This window comes from Zeus faber, assembly GCF_960531495.2.
Source record: "Zeus faber genome assembly, chromosome: 13".
NCBI classification, from domain to species: domain Eukaryota; kingdom Metazoa; phylum Chordata; class Actinopteri; order Zeiformes; family Zeidae; genus Zeus; species Zeus faber.
This window is the reverse complement of record NC_137198.1, coordinates 452933-469914: the sequence shown is the minus strand read 5'-3', so window position 1 is coordinate 469914 and position 16982 is coordinate 452933. Positions and strand designations below refer to the sequence as shown.

The 16982-nt window shown below is 45.5% G+C and overlaps 1 protein-coding gene across 2 annotated transcripts; it reads right to left on the bottom strand.

Moving 5' to 3' along the window:
• Nucleotides 1-5262: 5262 nt before the first annotated feature.
• On the bottom strand, nt 5263-13460 carry cdc25b (cell division cycle 25B). 2 transcript variants are annotated; one of them, XM_080013018.1, is made up of 16 exons: nt 13395-13460; nt 13085-13304; nt 12651-12733; nt 11962-12007; nt 10547-10591; nt 10377-10410; nt 9873-10007; nt 9343-9462; nt 9089-9226; nt 8668-8742; nt 8340-8522; nt 7949-8032; nt 7805-7867; nt 7449-7547; nt 6574-6819; nt 5263-6443 (listed from the first exon to the last, which is right to left on the bottom strand). In XM_080013018.1, exons 2-16 carry the CDS (start codon nt 13291-13293, stop codon nt 6303-6305), a joined length of 1701 nt encoding a protein of 566 aa, XP_079869144.1. In that variant the 5' UTR covers nt 13294-13304; nt 13395-13460; the 3' UTR covers nt 5263-6302. The 2 variants fall into 2 exon arrangements, with proteins under 2 accessions (XP_079869144.1, XP_079869145.1); XM_080013019.1 differs by having other exon boundaries at nt 8379-8522; nt 13085-13454.
• Nucleotides 13461-16982: the final 3522 nt, after the last annotated feature.

The following is a 16982-nucleotide window of genomic DNA, read 5'->3' as shown; positions in this document are numbered from 1 at the left end:
ACACACACACACACACATACCCACACAGACACACACACACACACATACATACACACACACACACACACATACACACATACATACACACACACACACACAAATACATACACATACACACACACAAATATAATTACATACACATAAAAAAACAACAGCACAATAAATCAAGCGATTCAAGGATGTTGTGTATGAACGTATGAATGACATGTTCCATGCTTCACAACCCAGAAGGACTCACCGTGACACTTTCCTATAGAGAAAACTACTGGTCTCTTCCAGGACTCTTCCAGGTACTTTCCAGGACCCTACACGGTCTCTTCCAGGATCCTTCCAGGTCCCTTATGACCCTTTCAGGTCCTTCCAAGTCCTTTCCAGGACCCTTCAGGGTCTCTTCAAAGACCCTTCCAGGACACCTTGACAGTTATTATGTGCCACATGAGGGAACAGGAAACAGGAAACTACAGCAGCAGCATCAAGGTGTGTTGACGCTTCAACATATTGTTCAGGCTGTAGAATAAAAACCTTCCGTCTTTTGGTTTTTAATTGATATTCCTGTGCTGAGCTGCAGTCGTACTAGTGGGTTGGAGTGGTTGTGGCTTGGCGTCCTGCCATGTCTTAATAAGTTAGTCGTGCGCTTTCAACTGCACCGTCGCCCCTTTCCTCTGTGATTTTATTGCCTTTTTATCTGCTTTTATTGTTTTTATTTCCATCCTTTAATTCCGCTTGGCTCTCTGTGACGTGGTCAATGCGTCGTCCAATCAGAGCTGGGGCGGTGGGCGGGAAGCGCACGTGCAGTGGTTCCGTTTTTGGGGGGAAGAAGAAGCTGCAACGTGAGCGGGAGCTTCGCACGGAGGGAGGAGTCGCCAGTTGATGCCGTGACCGTGACTCACTCAGGGAGCGTCGCTTTGGCTTTTAACCCTTTCAACACCGTGTTGCCGCCTGAACCAGCGACAGTTAAAGACAAAAGCGTTTGTTTATTTGTTTGTTGGTGTAAATATCCTTTTGAACATAAAGTAACGGCTTTTGGTGGCGCTGTCTCTTTCTTAATATCTTTGGTTCCGTCCCTTTCGACTAATCTTCCCTGATGTTAATCTTTGTGCGACAAGGATTATATATAGTACCTGAATGAATTAAAGAAACAAAAGGCAGAAAACTGGAAAAAAGCAGCTAATTTGGAATGAGCATTCCATCCATTCACCAAATATTTTAATATAAACGCACAAATGAAGCGATCTTTATGGCAATTTAATTAAAGTTTTCCAAACTGCTTAATTGGCCCTAATGATAGAGCTGGAGAGGATTTTATTCAAATTTATTATGTAATTAATTTTGATCTCTTAAAATTTAGATTTGTGATCATTTCGCCACATGCAGATTTAGTTCACATGCTCCGCCAAAACATGGAATTAGTTCAATTATTTTCTATTTTTCGAAATTTTTCTCATTAAACCTTGTTAATCTCACGTTTTTTGTACCATTTTCCTGTTGATTTTCTTCATCATCTCACCCATATCTGCTGCCCCGCCGGCGGTAAAAATGTTGTTTTGTTTCATTAATGTAAAAAAAATAAGAACTAAAAAAGATTCCTTGTTAAGACATTCCACCTTAAAGCTCGACTCACACCCACACCCAATCTGAGCTGGACATTTATGAAGCGTCTTAAAACATCCTTTTTATAAAGAGTCCTAAAACATGCTTTTTATAAAGCATCTTTTTAAAGTGTTATATATAATATAATCTATAAATTCCACAACTCGTCACAGCTTTTTGCGTGTGGAATCAGACTCTCCATAGGAATGAATGGACTTCCTGTTTGTTGTTGTCATTTGTGGGATTCGGTGTGAAGCGAGCTTTACGAGTGTCCCCATTTCATCCTCCCTTTACGACGTAGCAAGACCCAAATAAAAGCATTTTAACACATGAGTGCAAACTCCCTGGTCCTGTTGGAGGAACTGCAGTTTCGCTTTCGCTTATCTCTCCGGTTGCCAGGTCTCGTTTCCAGACTCCTGTCGTTATCTCTCCGGTTGCCAGGTCTCGTTTCCAGACCCCTGTCGTTATCTCTCCGGTTGCCAGGTCTCGTTTCCAGACCCCTGTCGTTATCTCTCCGGTTGCCAGGTCTCATTTCCAGACCCCTGTCGTTATCTCTCCGGTTGCCAGGTCTCATTTCCAGACCCCTGTCGTTATCTCTCCGGTTGGCAGGTCTCGAAACCACAGTGTTGCACTGTGTGTGTGTGTGCGTGTCTTACAAAGCACCTTTTTAAAAGTGTTTGTGATGTTCTGAGATCATCTTTTCCACATTCAAGTTCCAGTTTGACACTGGTTTGATGGCCCTCAGGGGCCAAATTTGCGGTGCCTCCAACATATAAACCTACATCTGCCCCAAATCGTTTATCACAGTCAGAGGGACAGACAGACAGACAGACAGACAGACAGACAGACAGACAGTCAGAGGGACAGACAGACAGACAGACTGACAGACAGTCAGACAATCAGAGGGACAGAAATGAAATAACTGAGGTTTGACTATTTTCTGGGTCCGCAGACCCCCTGTTGAGAACCCTAAGCGCTGAACCCCCCCTCTCCGTTTGGGGGGGGGTTCGTCTGCATCTTAAAAGCTGCTTCACGGAGCAACAACAATGGAGGAGCTGCAGCGCAGAGCCGCTGTCGTGCCATGGCTCCCACGGCCCACGGCGGCCAAGGAGGGAGAGAGAGAGGGGCCTCTTCTCATCTTCTCCCGGGAACCTACGAGGCCCCTGCACCAACTGTTTACAAGGGTTAACCCTTTACAAGCCTGCACCACCTGAATGTCCCCCTCACAACCTGGTCGTTCAGGAGGCGGGGCCCTGAGTGTGTGTGTGTGTGTGTGTGTGTGTGTGTGTGTGTGTGTGTGTGTGTGTGTGTGAAACCTCCAGACCGACACGAGGAGACAGGTGGAGGCGTCCGGGAGGAAGAGCTGATCCCTCCTGGAAGGGGCAGAAACGAGGCCGCCCAAAACATCTGTGGGGCCTTGAGGGCCCCCGCTACCGACCAACACATCTTCTGGGGCAGTGTTTCCCAAAGTGTGCGCTGCGGCCCCCTGGTGGACCCGAGAGGCCATTTACAGTAAAAATGTATACATTACATTTTAATTTTCAATTTTACAATTAACTTTGAAAGGACCATATTGATTTATTATTATTAAAAAAATATCTACATTATAAAAAGTAATCACAACTAATAAAAAAATCAAATAAAAAAATAAAAATAGAAAAATCGCATCTTATATCTCGTCACTGGAGGGGAAAGAGTTCCAATGGAGGGGGGTTTTGAAACTGGGCGTGGCATTCCTAAGTTTGGGAATGGCTGTTGGAGGGTGTGGTGTTGGAGTGGGATCTTCCCACTCTTCAAGGCCTTATCTGGGGGAAGGGACGCCACGTTCCGGGTGCACATTATGATGATGAGTCCACTGTTACCGGCTCTTCCACATGGAGTGTCCCCACCCTCAGCAAAATGGGAGAGAAAGGTCACGCCCGGACGGCTGCTTCAGACATGCATTCTATGTTTCAATCACTTTTCCATTTATCGGAATAACGTGCAATCATCAAAATCACACTTTTCCGTGTCTTGAATGCATGAGGAGAGCGGAACATCTTCTGTGATGTGTCTTCAGATGGTTCATACAAACAAGAAACCACAACAACAGGATGTGAGTCGCACATTTTAAAACAAGCGCTTCCTTCACAAGAAGTCAGAGTGGGTACAAGACAGACACAGTGGTAGAAAAAAATGAAGGCAAAACAGTGTAATAATATTACATTTTATTAAATTAAAATAAAATAACAAAATAAACAGTGGCACCGGTGCACTTTTAACTGTCAGTGTCAGGTTTCTCTGGCTCCCAGCTGCTTTTTGGCCAGTTCTGTTTGGGCTGCCGAGCGGTGCAGAAAGCAGGAGGCCTGGTGGTGATTCAACCTCATTTGACACCAAAACCCCTGTTGTTGTTGTTGTTGTAATCTCTATAACCTTCAATAAACATCTCAGTGCAAACACAACGGCCCCCCCCTTTCCATGATGGCACCCAGGGTTTGAATACCAGGGGGCGGTGGCCTGCAGGGAGGGTTCCAACCCGTGGCTCTCCGCCCCACTCACATGTTTTTGTGGCACGTGTTCGTGGCCTCACGTGTTCCACCGCCTCCCCGCCACCCAGCAGGAATTTATCTCTCTCTCTCCCTCTCAACACCACCCCCCCGCCACACACACACACCTCTCTCTTGCAGGAGAACGGCTGGTTCACATGCACTCCTTGCACTTTCAGAGCCACTCCCCCTTTTACACAGACACACAGACAGGAATGTGTGTCTGTGATTGTGTGTGTGTATGTGTGTGTGTGTGTGTGTGTGTGTGTGTGTTGCAAGCACGTGCCTGAGCTGAGAAGCATCCAAGGTCAGTCAGAGCGGGAGAATTTGAAAAACAGGAAGCGCATTGTGTGCAGCCGGGCAGGCGGAAAACTGCCTGAGAGCAGAAGAAGGAGCAGAGCGCAGGCGGAACGTTTAGCCTTCAAGGACAGAAACAAAGATGTCCGTCCTGTTCCACTGACACAGGAAGTGTCCCTATACACACACACACAAATAAATAAAGTTCAGTGCTTTAAGACATTTCCACCAGTTTTGCAGCTCTGGCTGAGGCTCCAGCTCTGAGCCACAGAGCAGGACTCGAGCAACATCTTCCCACTGCAGATTCCACTCAAACCTTCTACAGGATCATGGACGTATCTCGGGTGGTGTTGGGTTAGAAAAACATCTTTAGAGACAACTAAATAAGTTCTAAACTTGGCTGATGAACTTCTGTCACAAAATGCAATCCCTCTCACGGTTAAAAAACTAAATGTATGTGTGTGTGTATATCTATATATAGATATACACAGTGTTTTTTTTTAAATTTGAAGATCAAGGCGAGTGTCATTGCTATTTTTTTGCAAATGCAATACAATGTTTCCATCAAAACACAAGTCAATGATAAAATCAATGTCGCAACAAAGTAAATGTTAATTCTGTTAGTTCCCATCAGTTGGGTTGAGGTTAATTAACAGTCTAATGATTTATGTTCTGTTAAATACATTTAGCTTCTTAAAAACGTTAATTTGTGTAATTACAGCTGACTATGATAGTGGGGAAAAACCCACAATTGTTAATCACAATTATTTGTATGAAAATTAATCCTCAGCCCAAAGAACCTCAAAATCCCTACAGAAGATAGTTTTCAAATAAGAATCACAGCAAAGGATAAACTCGCATCAGAACTTTTATTCGTTAACTCCAGACTGGGCTGGTTCCAAACAACGAGCCGCCCGTCCCAACACACAAGGCTCTGCACGGTGCACTGCAACCTGCGGCATTTGGGGAAGAAAAATAATCCAAAAACTACGAATCTTTCGGTCAAGGCATCAACTTAAAGTATTGCAACTGGGCAAGCGCAGAACAACATCAAATACAAAAGGTTATTTCAAGTCGTCTCACAGGCGCCCGGTGTCCTTTAATATCTGGTGGAAGTTCAGCGGCAGTGGAAGGTTCTCAACGATGCATCAAGTCAAAAGATTGGGATTCATCACAACTCATTAGTGGAAATTAAAAATACAATTACAATAAAATATATAAAAAAAAAAACCAAAAAACAAAAACTAGCACCTCACCATTCAAAAGCATTTAAATTAAGTGCTTAACCAAGTTGTAGCGCAACTCCAAAAAACTTGCAATCTAAAACCTGTGATGGGAGCGAGCGTTTCCAGGGAGGAGCTGGGGCAGGTTGTTATTTATTTTTAACAATGTCAACCCGATCACGAGAGCCACTTCAAAGTTTAGGTTGACTACAAATGATCAAAAAAACAAAACAAAAAGAACACTGGAGTTTTCCTAAAATCTGGTGTGTTCCCGTGCTCTGGCAGCGGCTTCAAAAACACACACAGCCAGCCGCTCCAAGTGGTTTAAAACTAAAACAAAACTAGAATGAATAAAATAAAGTCACATTTTAAAACATCACCTCGACAACAAGGCCTCACTGCATCGGGATCCCCGTCTGATCTGCATACCAAACTGAATGATGATATACCGGGGCTGGGGCGCTTTTATTTTGAAAAAGTGATGAAGATTGACGGAAGTAGAAATGTGTTAGAAACAAAAATAAAATAAAAATATTAACTTGTAGCCCTTTATTAATCTCTTGGAGCGCCGCCCCCCGGAGATGAGCGGAGGCGGTGCAGAGTCCGTAAAGAGGTGGCGTGGGGCAGTGTGGTTTTAGGGGGTTGGAGGCAGTGTGGTCGGGGGCTCTCAGAGCTTCTTGAGGCGGCTGTACATGACCCTCTTGCTGCGCTCGCCGGCCCAGGTGCGGCTCTTGAGGCGGAACTTCATCAGGTCGTCCTTGAAGTCCTCGTGGTGCATGGGCCGGTAGTCCTGCGGCTCGCACAGGCACTGAGGCCAACAAGGTTCACAGCGTTTAGTGACGCACAAAGAACATGACTATATTCATTCATTCATGACTTTTATAGAAATATCAGTTACTTTTAAGAGAAACAACACACACACACACACACACACACACCTGGAAGAGGGGGTAGAACTCCTTGTAGCCTCCCTTCAGGATGTAGATTTCGGGGTAGTGCAGCTTGGGGTAGTCGTTCAGGCTGCGGTCCCGCTCACGGACGTAGCGGCACATGCGCGGGCCGCGCTCCGACGAGAACTCGCAGTGGAACACCAGCAGCACGCGCTTGTCTGGGCAGAAGGGGATGATGGGAGATTTGAGGAGGTAGTCCTCCACCTGGCCCTCCTGGTGCAGGTTGAGGGCTCCCTGGAGGGAAGGAAAGAAACAGACTTTAGTACAAACGTGACGTGAAAAGCAGCAGCAACAGTCAAAACGACTTAAAACTTGAGAAGCTCTGACATGTCAGGCGACCATCTGATGGGATGGAAAACGACGGCACAGGACTACTGGAAGGGCATAAGGCTGGACAGCAATGGTTGCCCTCAGCAACCAGATTGAGTCAATGGGCAAGCTACTTGTTAAAATTAAAAACAGGGATGCACGGCGAAGCATCAAATTTTCAATGGGTCTGAGAGGAGGAGGCCACACGTGATGAAAACCATCAAAAACATTTTAGATGAAACTAGACCGAAAAAATGAAAACTAACTGAAAATTGAAATCGAAAAATTGAAACTAAAATGGTGGACTTCCAAAACAAAGTCAAATAAAAAGCTTTCTTCTCGACCTGTTTCTCTGAAGACTCTGTGCACAGCAGCAGTCGGCTGAAACTGCCCACTTCAAAAAGATGGAGCCTAATCACTCCTCTACATCAATGAGATACATTCAACCCTCCTTCCCGCTGACAAACGTTATTTAACCTTTTACATTTACAAGAATCTACTCCGTTAAAAACACGCCAGCGCCATGAAGCAGTCAGGGCAGTTGGCCATTTTACCTGGATGTGTCCTCCCTCGAACTCGTAGGGATATCGACAGTCGATGACGATGAGCTGCTCCACCAGGTGACTGAACTGCCCGTTGAGCGCTGCCTCCATCTGACAACGTCACCAGTCTTGTCATTTGGGAAGTATTACTTTCTTTCCCCCCACCATAGCAGCAGCATAAAATAAAATGTGAAGGGGTGGAGGAGTGGAGGAACGAAGGAGTGGAGGAGCGAAAGAGTGGAGGAGCGAAAGAGTGGAGGAGTGGAGAAGTAGAGGAGCGAAAGAGTGAAGGAGTGGAGGGACAGAGTGGCATCACGCCACACGACAGGATTCCATCAAATAAAAGTGAGAAGGAGCCAGACACTGACCATGTGTGGGGTGATGTACTTGAGGTCCTGGTGCTTCCCTCCCACCGTTGGCAACACAAACGGCTGAAAAGGAAAACAGATGAAGTAAATAAGTAAGATCCTGCTGCCACGGAGGGAGGAGAAGGCAGCGCAGGGTTGTCTTACCTTGGTGAAGTCTCCGATCAGCTCCTTCGCGTCCCCGCCCTCCAGCAGCTTCTTAATCTCCATCTGACAGAATGACTTTGACCTCTGCAGCAGACAGCAGGCTCATGGGGAGCGACCGGGATTGAAGGGTTAATGAGATGCAGCTAAAGTAACATGGAGCATCAGGCTCACTAACCAATGAGCATCAACTACACTCAAAGTCAGATATTATCCACTAGAATGCCTCCATCTTGTCTTTTCTCACAGTTTCTTATGCAATAAAGACACTTCTCCTCATGACCCCGCCCCCTGGTGTGTGTGTGTGTGTGTGTGTGTGTGTGTGTGTGTGTGTGTGTGTGTGTGTGTGTGTGTGTGTGTGTGTGTGTGTGTGTGTGTGTGTGTGTGTGTGTACCATGCGGGGGGACTCCGGGTCCTGCTCGAGGATGCTGACCTGCGTTCCCGCCAGGCTCCGCCTCCTCTTCACCCTGCCAGTGGTGGTGTCGTCGAGGGAACAGTCCGGCCGCTTGACGGGGCGGGACCCCGGGCTGGGCATGGAGGGGGATTGGAAGAGGCCCCGACGCAGGCGGATCAAGGGCTGACGAGTTTAAAAACGGAAAAGATTTCTTTAATAAATCTCTTTCACTTGGATTAAGAAGCTATTTTTCATTGTGTCAGAGAGAGAGACAGAGAGACAGCTTAATGTTCTTTGAGCTCGCTCTCTCTCTCGCTCTGTTACTCACAGAGTCCTCGGCTGGTTTGTCGACCAGCGGAGCGGTCAGCAGGCTGGCCATCCCCAGTGGGAGACAAGAGTCACCCTGTGGGGAGAAGGAGATGTGAACATCAGACAAATATTTCAGCAAAGGGTCATTTCTAGAGTAACAAAAAGTCCCATAAAGAGCTTTAAATGTATTGTTACATTGCTTATGTGCAAGGATCTTTCATGCATTTTACACTATAACCCCCCCCAAAAATGTTTTCTATGACAAGTACATTGTCCAAAAAGGAGAGCACAGTTGAGTGAAGAAATAAAATATTCCACAAAATAACCAACAGTCAATCTCAGTGCATCCTCTATTCCAGCAATCTTCAAGGAGTGCAGGGGCACTGCAGGTGGGCTGCCGAATTAATTGCAAAACAAGGATGTTTTTTTGAGGGTCTGACCTCCATGTTATCATCAAGCACGTCCAGGAAGCCGTCGTCCTCCTCGTCGTCGTCCTGCAGAGAGCTGGTCAGTGAAGAGCGCCGCAGGAATACCGGGCTGGAATCTTCCGGAAAGTCCAGCCGGGTTGTCGGGGAGAGCTGCAGGGCGGTGAGAAGATGGACGTAATGAGGGTTTTTTTTTTTTTTGGTCAAAGCTTCCCAAAGGATTCTGAATGAATTTCTACCTCGCGTGCTGCTAAAGGTTGGACACCCACCATGAGAGCCGGTGCAGAGTTGGGCCGGCGGGCGAAAGCCTCCTTGGAGTCTGCACCGTGGAAGGAGCGAATGCGGCACCGCGACACGGGCTTGCTGGGCTTCTTGAACTCAAAACTCTCCTGGATTGAAACAAGAGATTGAAATTAAACATCACTTCAACATCTACCATTACCTGGAAACCTTTCAGGGTGCCCAACAAAGCTCTGTGTTCTCTGATTAATTATGAAACATCCATTTATCAGCATTGCCCACATCTCCTTCCAGAAGCCGATACAGAAAGAGTAAAAAAATAATAATAATAATAATTATTATTATTAATAATAATAAAAAATAAAAAGTATTTTCACCCTTCATACCGACAAATATTAAAATTATACATTTTTGTCAAGATATTGACAACTTCCGCATCAGTTTCTCTGTCGTTACTTAGAGCAGATCTTCTCATTTCTAAAGACATGGATTTCACGTTAGTCTGTAAATGTGTTGACGAATAACATTTTTCAGTGTCCAGTGTCACAGCTGTACTGACCTCAGGCAAGTTCTCCTTGTTGGCCTGTCCCGAGGGGGCGGAGCTTCCCACAGAGGGCTGCCGTCCGAAAACCCCGTAACGGCTGGGGTCTGGTTCCTGCCTCTTCAGTGCCGGGCTGAAGCCCAGGAGCTGGAGCTAGGAGGGGGGAGATGCGCAAAACATTAATAAATACATAAAAATAAAACCTTTGACAATTGTTTATCTATTAATACGTTTTTTTTTGTATCATTATTATTTTTATTATTATTATTATTAAGTTCTACTTATTGAGGGAAAGAAGCCTGATAAACATTGAATGGCTTTTCCATTTAACGCTTCCCTTTTAAACTCTCCCTGACTGGTGTGGTGGGTGAGATTTGAGTGCTTTGGATGTGAGCGAGACAAGATCACTGGAGGCAGAGCTGTCCTTTCATCTATCAACCTCAACATTGCCCAATAAATCAGCTGATTGCAGTCTAAACAGGCAATAAAAGCACAAAGTGTGAGTGAGCGATTTCAACTTACCGGTAGTGAGTTGATTCTTCTAATTGGCGCCTTTCTAGAATTGCAAAAACAAAAAGGGGGCGGGGGGGGTTCTAGTTAGCACACAATGCACCCATCAGCTCATTCGAGGAGTACATCACTCCCTTAGGAACAATGTGGTGATAAATCTGAAAAACTGGATAGTGACCTACCCGCTGACAATCTTGCTGGACTGCTGGATGGCCTTCTCAAAACTACTGTGAAGCAGAAAAACGGGACTAGTCAGAATTATTCCATCACTAGGGGAAAAAGTCGTTATATCAAACAGACACAGCACAGCATTTATTTTTTTTTTTAATAATCAATTCCAATTCGCACAATGACAGCAGGTGGCCATCTTATATCCCCCAATGGATAGGAAGGGAATATGCTATGTGTAAATCATAGGACAAAGAAACAGGAGAAGCAGTAAAACAGCGGCTAGAGTAAAGACTAAGTGTGCTGAATGCCTAAAAAGCGGGGAGGTTGGCCTTGCTCTGCCACGATGCCCACCTGTATGCTAATCTAATCTGGAGTGGAGAGCCTGGCGGTACTGATCTGGGGGGTGGAGTAGTGGAGTGGTGTAATCAGGAGAAGATGCAGAGATCAGCTAAATCTACCATATGCCTGCTGGACAAACGCCGCCAACCCCCTTTTCTACAAGAGCCCTTTGTTTGCCAAAGGGGGGTGTGTGTCTTATTCAATGGACGCCTGAGGGGGGAGGGGGGGGTCCCCAATTCAATAGCCCTGACACAGAAAGAACCTAAGCAACCCCCACCCCACCACCACCACCACCACCATTGAAATAACAGTGCATAGTGAGAGTGTGCCAAACTCGAGAGGAGGTGAGCCATCATTATACCCCCCGCCCCCCAGTCTAAAAACTCTATGGCAGCCTAACAGCTGTAAACGGAGGTGAATGAGGTCTGTGTAAGCGACCCCGCGCCACTGCAGGAATTACAGACACCGGCAGATGTCTGCGGTAGCGCGCCCAACCAAGATGAAGCGGCAGAGAGGCCACCCAAGATTAGGCAGGTGTGGTTAACAGAGATAGCGGTGTCAAACATTACGACTGAAACTCTGCAGGCCGGTAAGACATTCGGAGACATCAGAAAGAAGAATAGTCTTAATGGGATGATAAGGACTCTTATACTGTGATGTGGCCGATGTTTATTCTTCCTGCATCAGCCTAGTTTGTGTATACATGTTGAATTTCAGTTGGTCCCCTGGGGAGGGGAAATATTTAATAAACTTTGTCAAAGGATTAACTATAGGATGGCAACAGATGACTTGGGACAGTCAACCCCCACAGACACACAAAGAAAGTTAATCTTAAAACACACATCAGCTGCTAATCTGCTTAATGAAAATGAACACATCAGCCATCTCAGGGCCAACGGTAGAACACAATAATCCCACGACCTGGCAGATGAGACTGGTGCTTGACTCTCTGTACCCAAGTGTGAGGGTGAAGGGGAGGCGGGGGTGGTGGCTGTGTGATTTGAGTGGGTGGCGGGGTGGGGGGGGTTTGCAGAGTCCCAGTCCATATATTGATTAAGACAGGCAAGAGGAAGAGACTGGCACGCACTCCTCAATATCGACATCCATGGAGCAAGGGGAGTCCATGCCGAGGCCTGCATTAAAAAGAGATTAATAGTCCAGATCAGTGATCAATGCAGACACTCAACAATGTGTGGGAAATAAATTCTGATGGAGTGAAACTTGTCAACAAATGAATGAAATGAAATGCCCCACAGCCATTACAAATGTGAATTATGTCTGGCTTCAAACAATCAGGGTATCTGCATGTATCAGAGTTAAACATAATTCATGAGGCAAATTCTATCAATTTAAGACTGATTTTGGGGAAAATAATCACTCCATAATATACTCTATTGGGTTCAGTGGTATGTTAAGGGTTTTATGACAGACAGAAAAAACGCAGATACAGAAGAACTTGACTCATTTTGACAAAGATATGGATGAACAAAATGTTTACGCTAAAATGTCAGAACTCATCAATTCAGATTCAGAGTTGTTTCCTGACTTAAGGGCATACGTCTATAACAGGGACTTTAAGACGTTTTCCAAGGGACCTGCGGGCACCCGGACACCCGGCTGCACATCTCGTGACCACATGACTGCCTCGCAGTGTGGAAACACTACGAAACCAGCCGTGGTGGCTCACAACACATGCAAGATGGAACAATCGGAACGTGACATCGACTTGGGGGACAACGGGGGATTCGCTCTCATCCCCCCGTGTCCTTTCCTCACCGGAATCCGAGGAGCCGTCAGAGGCGAAAGACGGGATCTTCTGCAGGGGAGCGGGTCTCGTTCTCTTTGGTGTGTCACAGAGGCTGTGGAAACACGTCGGCAACATTAATACCACACACACACACGTTAAATATGGCGGCAGACCAACAACTTTGAAACAAGACGTAAACGAGTAACTTGGTATCGCCCGCTTGGATGATGATTGATGAAGACGACTTAACGCATAATTTCGGTTGGAAATTGCAACGGTACAGCAGCTCACATGAAAATAATGGGCATAACAATAAAGTAATAAAGAGTAATTTCAAAAAATGAAGAAAAACAAACGGCAACACACACAATAAACCTATTGTCAGCATTCAACAAAGTTCCTAAAACAGCGTTTTAGTGAAATGACAAAAACGGTGAAAACCAAAAAAATGTGTGACTCTTACCCGCCCAGGCCAGCTAAATGATCCATATTGTAGGCTAGGTTGGTGACTGGGGACAGCACGGTGGGAGCTCCGGGGGAGAACATGCAATGCGAGCTCTTTGTGTCCAAGTCCGGCAGCGACGTCGAGGAAAGTCCGGGGATCGAGTCGGGCCTGCTGGCCTGAAAGCTTTTGACGGGACTGGCGTTGCTGAAATGCAGATCGGACTCCATTTCCCCCCCGACTAGGCGAAGAAAGGAGCTCAATGATAAATACAATAAAATACTAAACAGCGGTCATCTTTCACCGAGTGTTGTTCAAATATAAAATTCACATTTCTGGTAGTTGTGTCAGAGAGCCGAGAGCCGCGGTCCAGTCTCCGGGAGAGCGTCTCGAATCCGGGGAAACAAGGGCGCTGCGCGCTGCGGCTCCTATTTATGTTTAAAATGGAAGCTGCGAAGCGGCAATCCTCCAACCAATGGGAGCGCATCCTGCCGTCCAATCAGAGCCCCCCCTGACCCTATCCGGAAGTAGGATTGAAAAAAAAAAAAGAAAAGGGATGTGACGTCACGAAACCCCTCCAAACGACCGTCTTCCGCTGAAACCTTTGTTTACCTTTTTATTTGTTTTTAAACTGTTCGAATGGCGATCTGGACGTTTGTGGTGTCACTGCATCACAATGTCACAATGCCGGTTGCTAGGGACAGAGCTTATAAGTACAGACGATGCACATAAACAGCTTTTAAACGAGGTCCTGTGGGGAATAAATATGGAATAAATGAAGAGTATCACCGGGAATGTAAAGTGCAGGGTCTCACTGGAGGCCACTGCTCAGGTTGTTGAACTCCAAGGGACAAGCAGCCTGTTTGTTTGTTTTTTGTTGTTGTTTTTTTTTTACTCCCGTACATTAGTGAATCACCTCGTAATCCTGTTCGAAATAGCTCTCTTATCATCGATTTAATTCAGTTTTATATCTTTTTTGAATTAATTACATTTGTGCGGATTCATTAATGAAGCGTTGAGATTTGTCAAAAAAGATTTACGGGCCAGTAATTGGAGATCTCTGGTATAGTGTACTGTATGTGCATATTTCATACATGTGTTTTGTAAACTTGCCAATTGTCTCAGTAAAAAATTACTTACAGTGATTATTCACATACTAAATAAACCTCCATAAATCAATTATTGAATTACTAACATTTTAAACACGGGCATCTAATCATGGCAGGGTCGAGGACTTTGTTATATAGCACGTTAAAACACAAGGGCAATTCATAGTTCTTCACCCTAGGCATAAAAGACGTGATATAAAAGTAAAGAAGGATAAAAGCAACAAGATATAAGGCCCAAAAAACAGTTTCCTCACACTTTCCTTCCCTCCGAGCCCGGTTGAAGCACATTGTGGCTCCGAGGAGCATGTGTGTCATGGCAACCATCCCATCCTCCCCCACAACATGACTCAAGACAAATGTATGAATGTTGAAGCTTCGACCACTGGAACGGGAAGGGTGAGGAAAGTCCGATTGTCATCCTACTTCCCTCTTCAATCTACGGCAGAAGAAAACTTAAAGATGGGCTGAAGGATGGAACGCTTTACTACTGGGAAATGCACCACTGCTTTGATTAAATGCAGTCCAATGGAGTAAACTTTGAAGCTGCAAAAGAGTTATATCTCATGTTCGAAACTTGCATTACAGTCAGACGTATCTTAGTGTGATTTAGTAAGAGTAGTAATAAGAGTAATATCATATTTTATTTAAAAATACCTTTTGCAAACGCAAAAAGTATTTTAAAAGTAATGTAGGCTACATTGCCACTAGGAAGCAACGCAACTTCCTGTTTCTAGTCCACTCATTCCTGTTTATCTCTTACTTCCTATTTCTAGTATGTATCCAAAAGAGCTAATTTGAGTCCCTGAGAAACCTCACAAAAGGCTCAGTTCACAACCATTTTTTTGATATGACATAGAAAGTCTGTGAGAATTTTGTGAGCTTTCCCATTTTAAAAAGGAGATCCAATGTTTTTCAAAAACTTAAACCCTGTCCACGTCGATGGCCGACCACATGGCAACGGGCTTGTGCTGCAGCCACCAGCAGGCCAGGACTGGGGCAGGACAGTGAATACATTTACAGACTTTTGGGCCTGTGGTGCATGATATGCAGTTAATTCTTATTCTTTTTTATGACGTTAAATATTGGTGTGAGCGTCACCCAGTCCAGATCATTAAATCCTTCTTTCATCCTTTACCGTCGCATAACAGCTACAGTATAACACAACACTATTATTTTAAATAAACCTCCATTGGGTGTGACAGTGTTCTCTTCGGTTGTATTGTACGACCCAACATTGTGCAAGGTGCTGTTGTATGCAGGGCGTGTGGAGGCAAGATAGGGAAGCTGTTCACTGGTCTTGTCTTTCTTGGCTGCAGTATCCGTGTGATTGGCATCACAGATGCAAATGAAGTTTAATGAACGTCCCCGGTGGGATACGAGCAGAGGCCTCTGAATCCGGGCTCCCCACCCCACATGTGAAAAGGAAGAGACAAAAGGTGGCCAGAGACGCTAAACCGGCCCCGAATCTACCCCCCAGCACCACAATCAGCACAGGCACACCCGAGCACCCGAGCGGTGGCTCACACTGAGAACAAATACTGCTTACAAACATACTCTAGGTGCATGCACTAAACACACACCAAACAAGACAAAAGAATAAGAATCATGCATGTGCACGCTCTCATACCTGCACTAGAGCAAGAAATAATAAAGCACTATCCGGTTTGAAATGTGGAGGGATGACTTCTCTCAGTCCTGGTGCATTTCACCAAGTGGTTTGATGCTTCTGTCTTATCTCGCTATAGCAACACCAGGAACTGACGTTTGAGGGGAGGTCTCATCCATAGGGGTTTTAAAGTGGGGACTGGGGACCTTCCAGGGGTCCTTCAAGAGGTCGTCCACAAAATGCCAGATAGTTAAACCTCACTGTTATTTCATTTACAAAGCGTTAGCACCGTTAAGAGAATGTTGAATAATGACTGTCGGGATCCTAGTTCCACTGTTATCTCCTCAACTAGTAGAGACTAAAGACACTAAAACAAATCGAACAATAAACAAATCTTCTCAGATTGGGCTGCCAGAGAGATGGTGTTATCAGATGGGGTTGGTGGCTGAATGCGAATCAAGTTGGAGGGTCTTGCTGTGAAAAAGGTGGAGAACAGCCCTATTCAAAGTGTTCCTGAGTATTTAAGGGTGAAGCACAGTCTGGATGGATGGTTGCACTGATAACCGATCTGGAATAAGTGTGAGAGTGTGAACGGGAAGCAGCAGACGCTGACCTAAAGACTGCCGATCTGTTGTTGTTTCCTGTGCCTTCTTACCTCTGTGTCCGTTCAGCCTTCAGAACGCTCCGCCACAGAGTGTGACTCACCCCAACTCAAACAACTGCTTAATGGACGCCTGCGGGTGCTTTGTTGGACTGTACTGAGGCCTGTAATTGGGAAAGGTCATAAATTATTCTGCCAACAAATGGCCCAGACACTCAGCAACGGATCTGACTGAGGGAGAGACAGCTGCTTCGCCTGGAGAAAGAGGGCGAAGCAGTGTTTGGGGGGGTTTCATTCCTCACATAAACTGCACAGTTCTACTGGTCTGACGTGCAGATGCCCGTGGTCTGCTCCAGTGTCTGTGGATAGTAAGAAAGGTAGGAAGCAAAACAAGCAAATCCAGTCTAAAACCAGAAACAATCTAGAGATAAATAGGTTTGCAATGTCAAAAAAAATGCAATATAACAGGCATAGACAAATGATCGTAAAAGTCCTTCTGCATGATAGAGATAAACAGTTGTCATAATGAATGAACAGTCAACCAGTGGTGGGAAAAGTACTGAATTCCTGTATTTAATGAGAAGAATACACTAAGAAACGACA

What these genes read in the sequence shown, in the direction of transcription:
- cdc25b (XM_080013018.1), bottom strand. Translation starts at nt 13,293, where the DNA reads ATGGAGTCCGATCTGCATTTCAGCAACGCCAGTCCCGTCAAAAGCTTT. An exon ending in TCCAGCAAGATTGTCAGCGG is followed by an intron (nt 10,411 to 10,546) that starts GTAGGTCACTAT and finishes TTGCAATTCTAG; the next exon opens with AAAGGCGCCAATTAGAAGAA. An exon ending in AGTTCTACCCCCTCTTCCAG is followed by an intron (nt 6,444 to 6,573) that starts GTGTGTGTGTGT and finishes TGTTGGCCTCAG; the next exon opens with TGCCTGTGCGAGCCGCAGGA.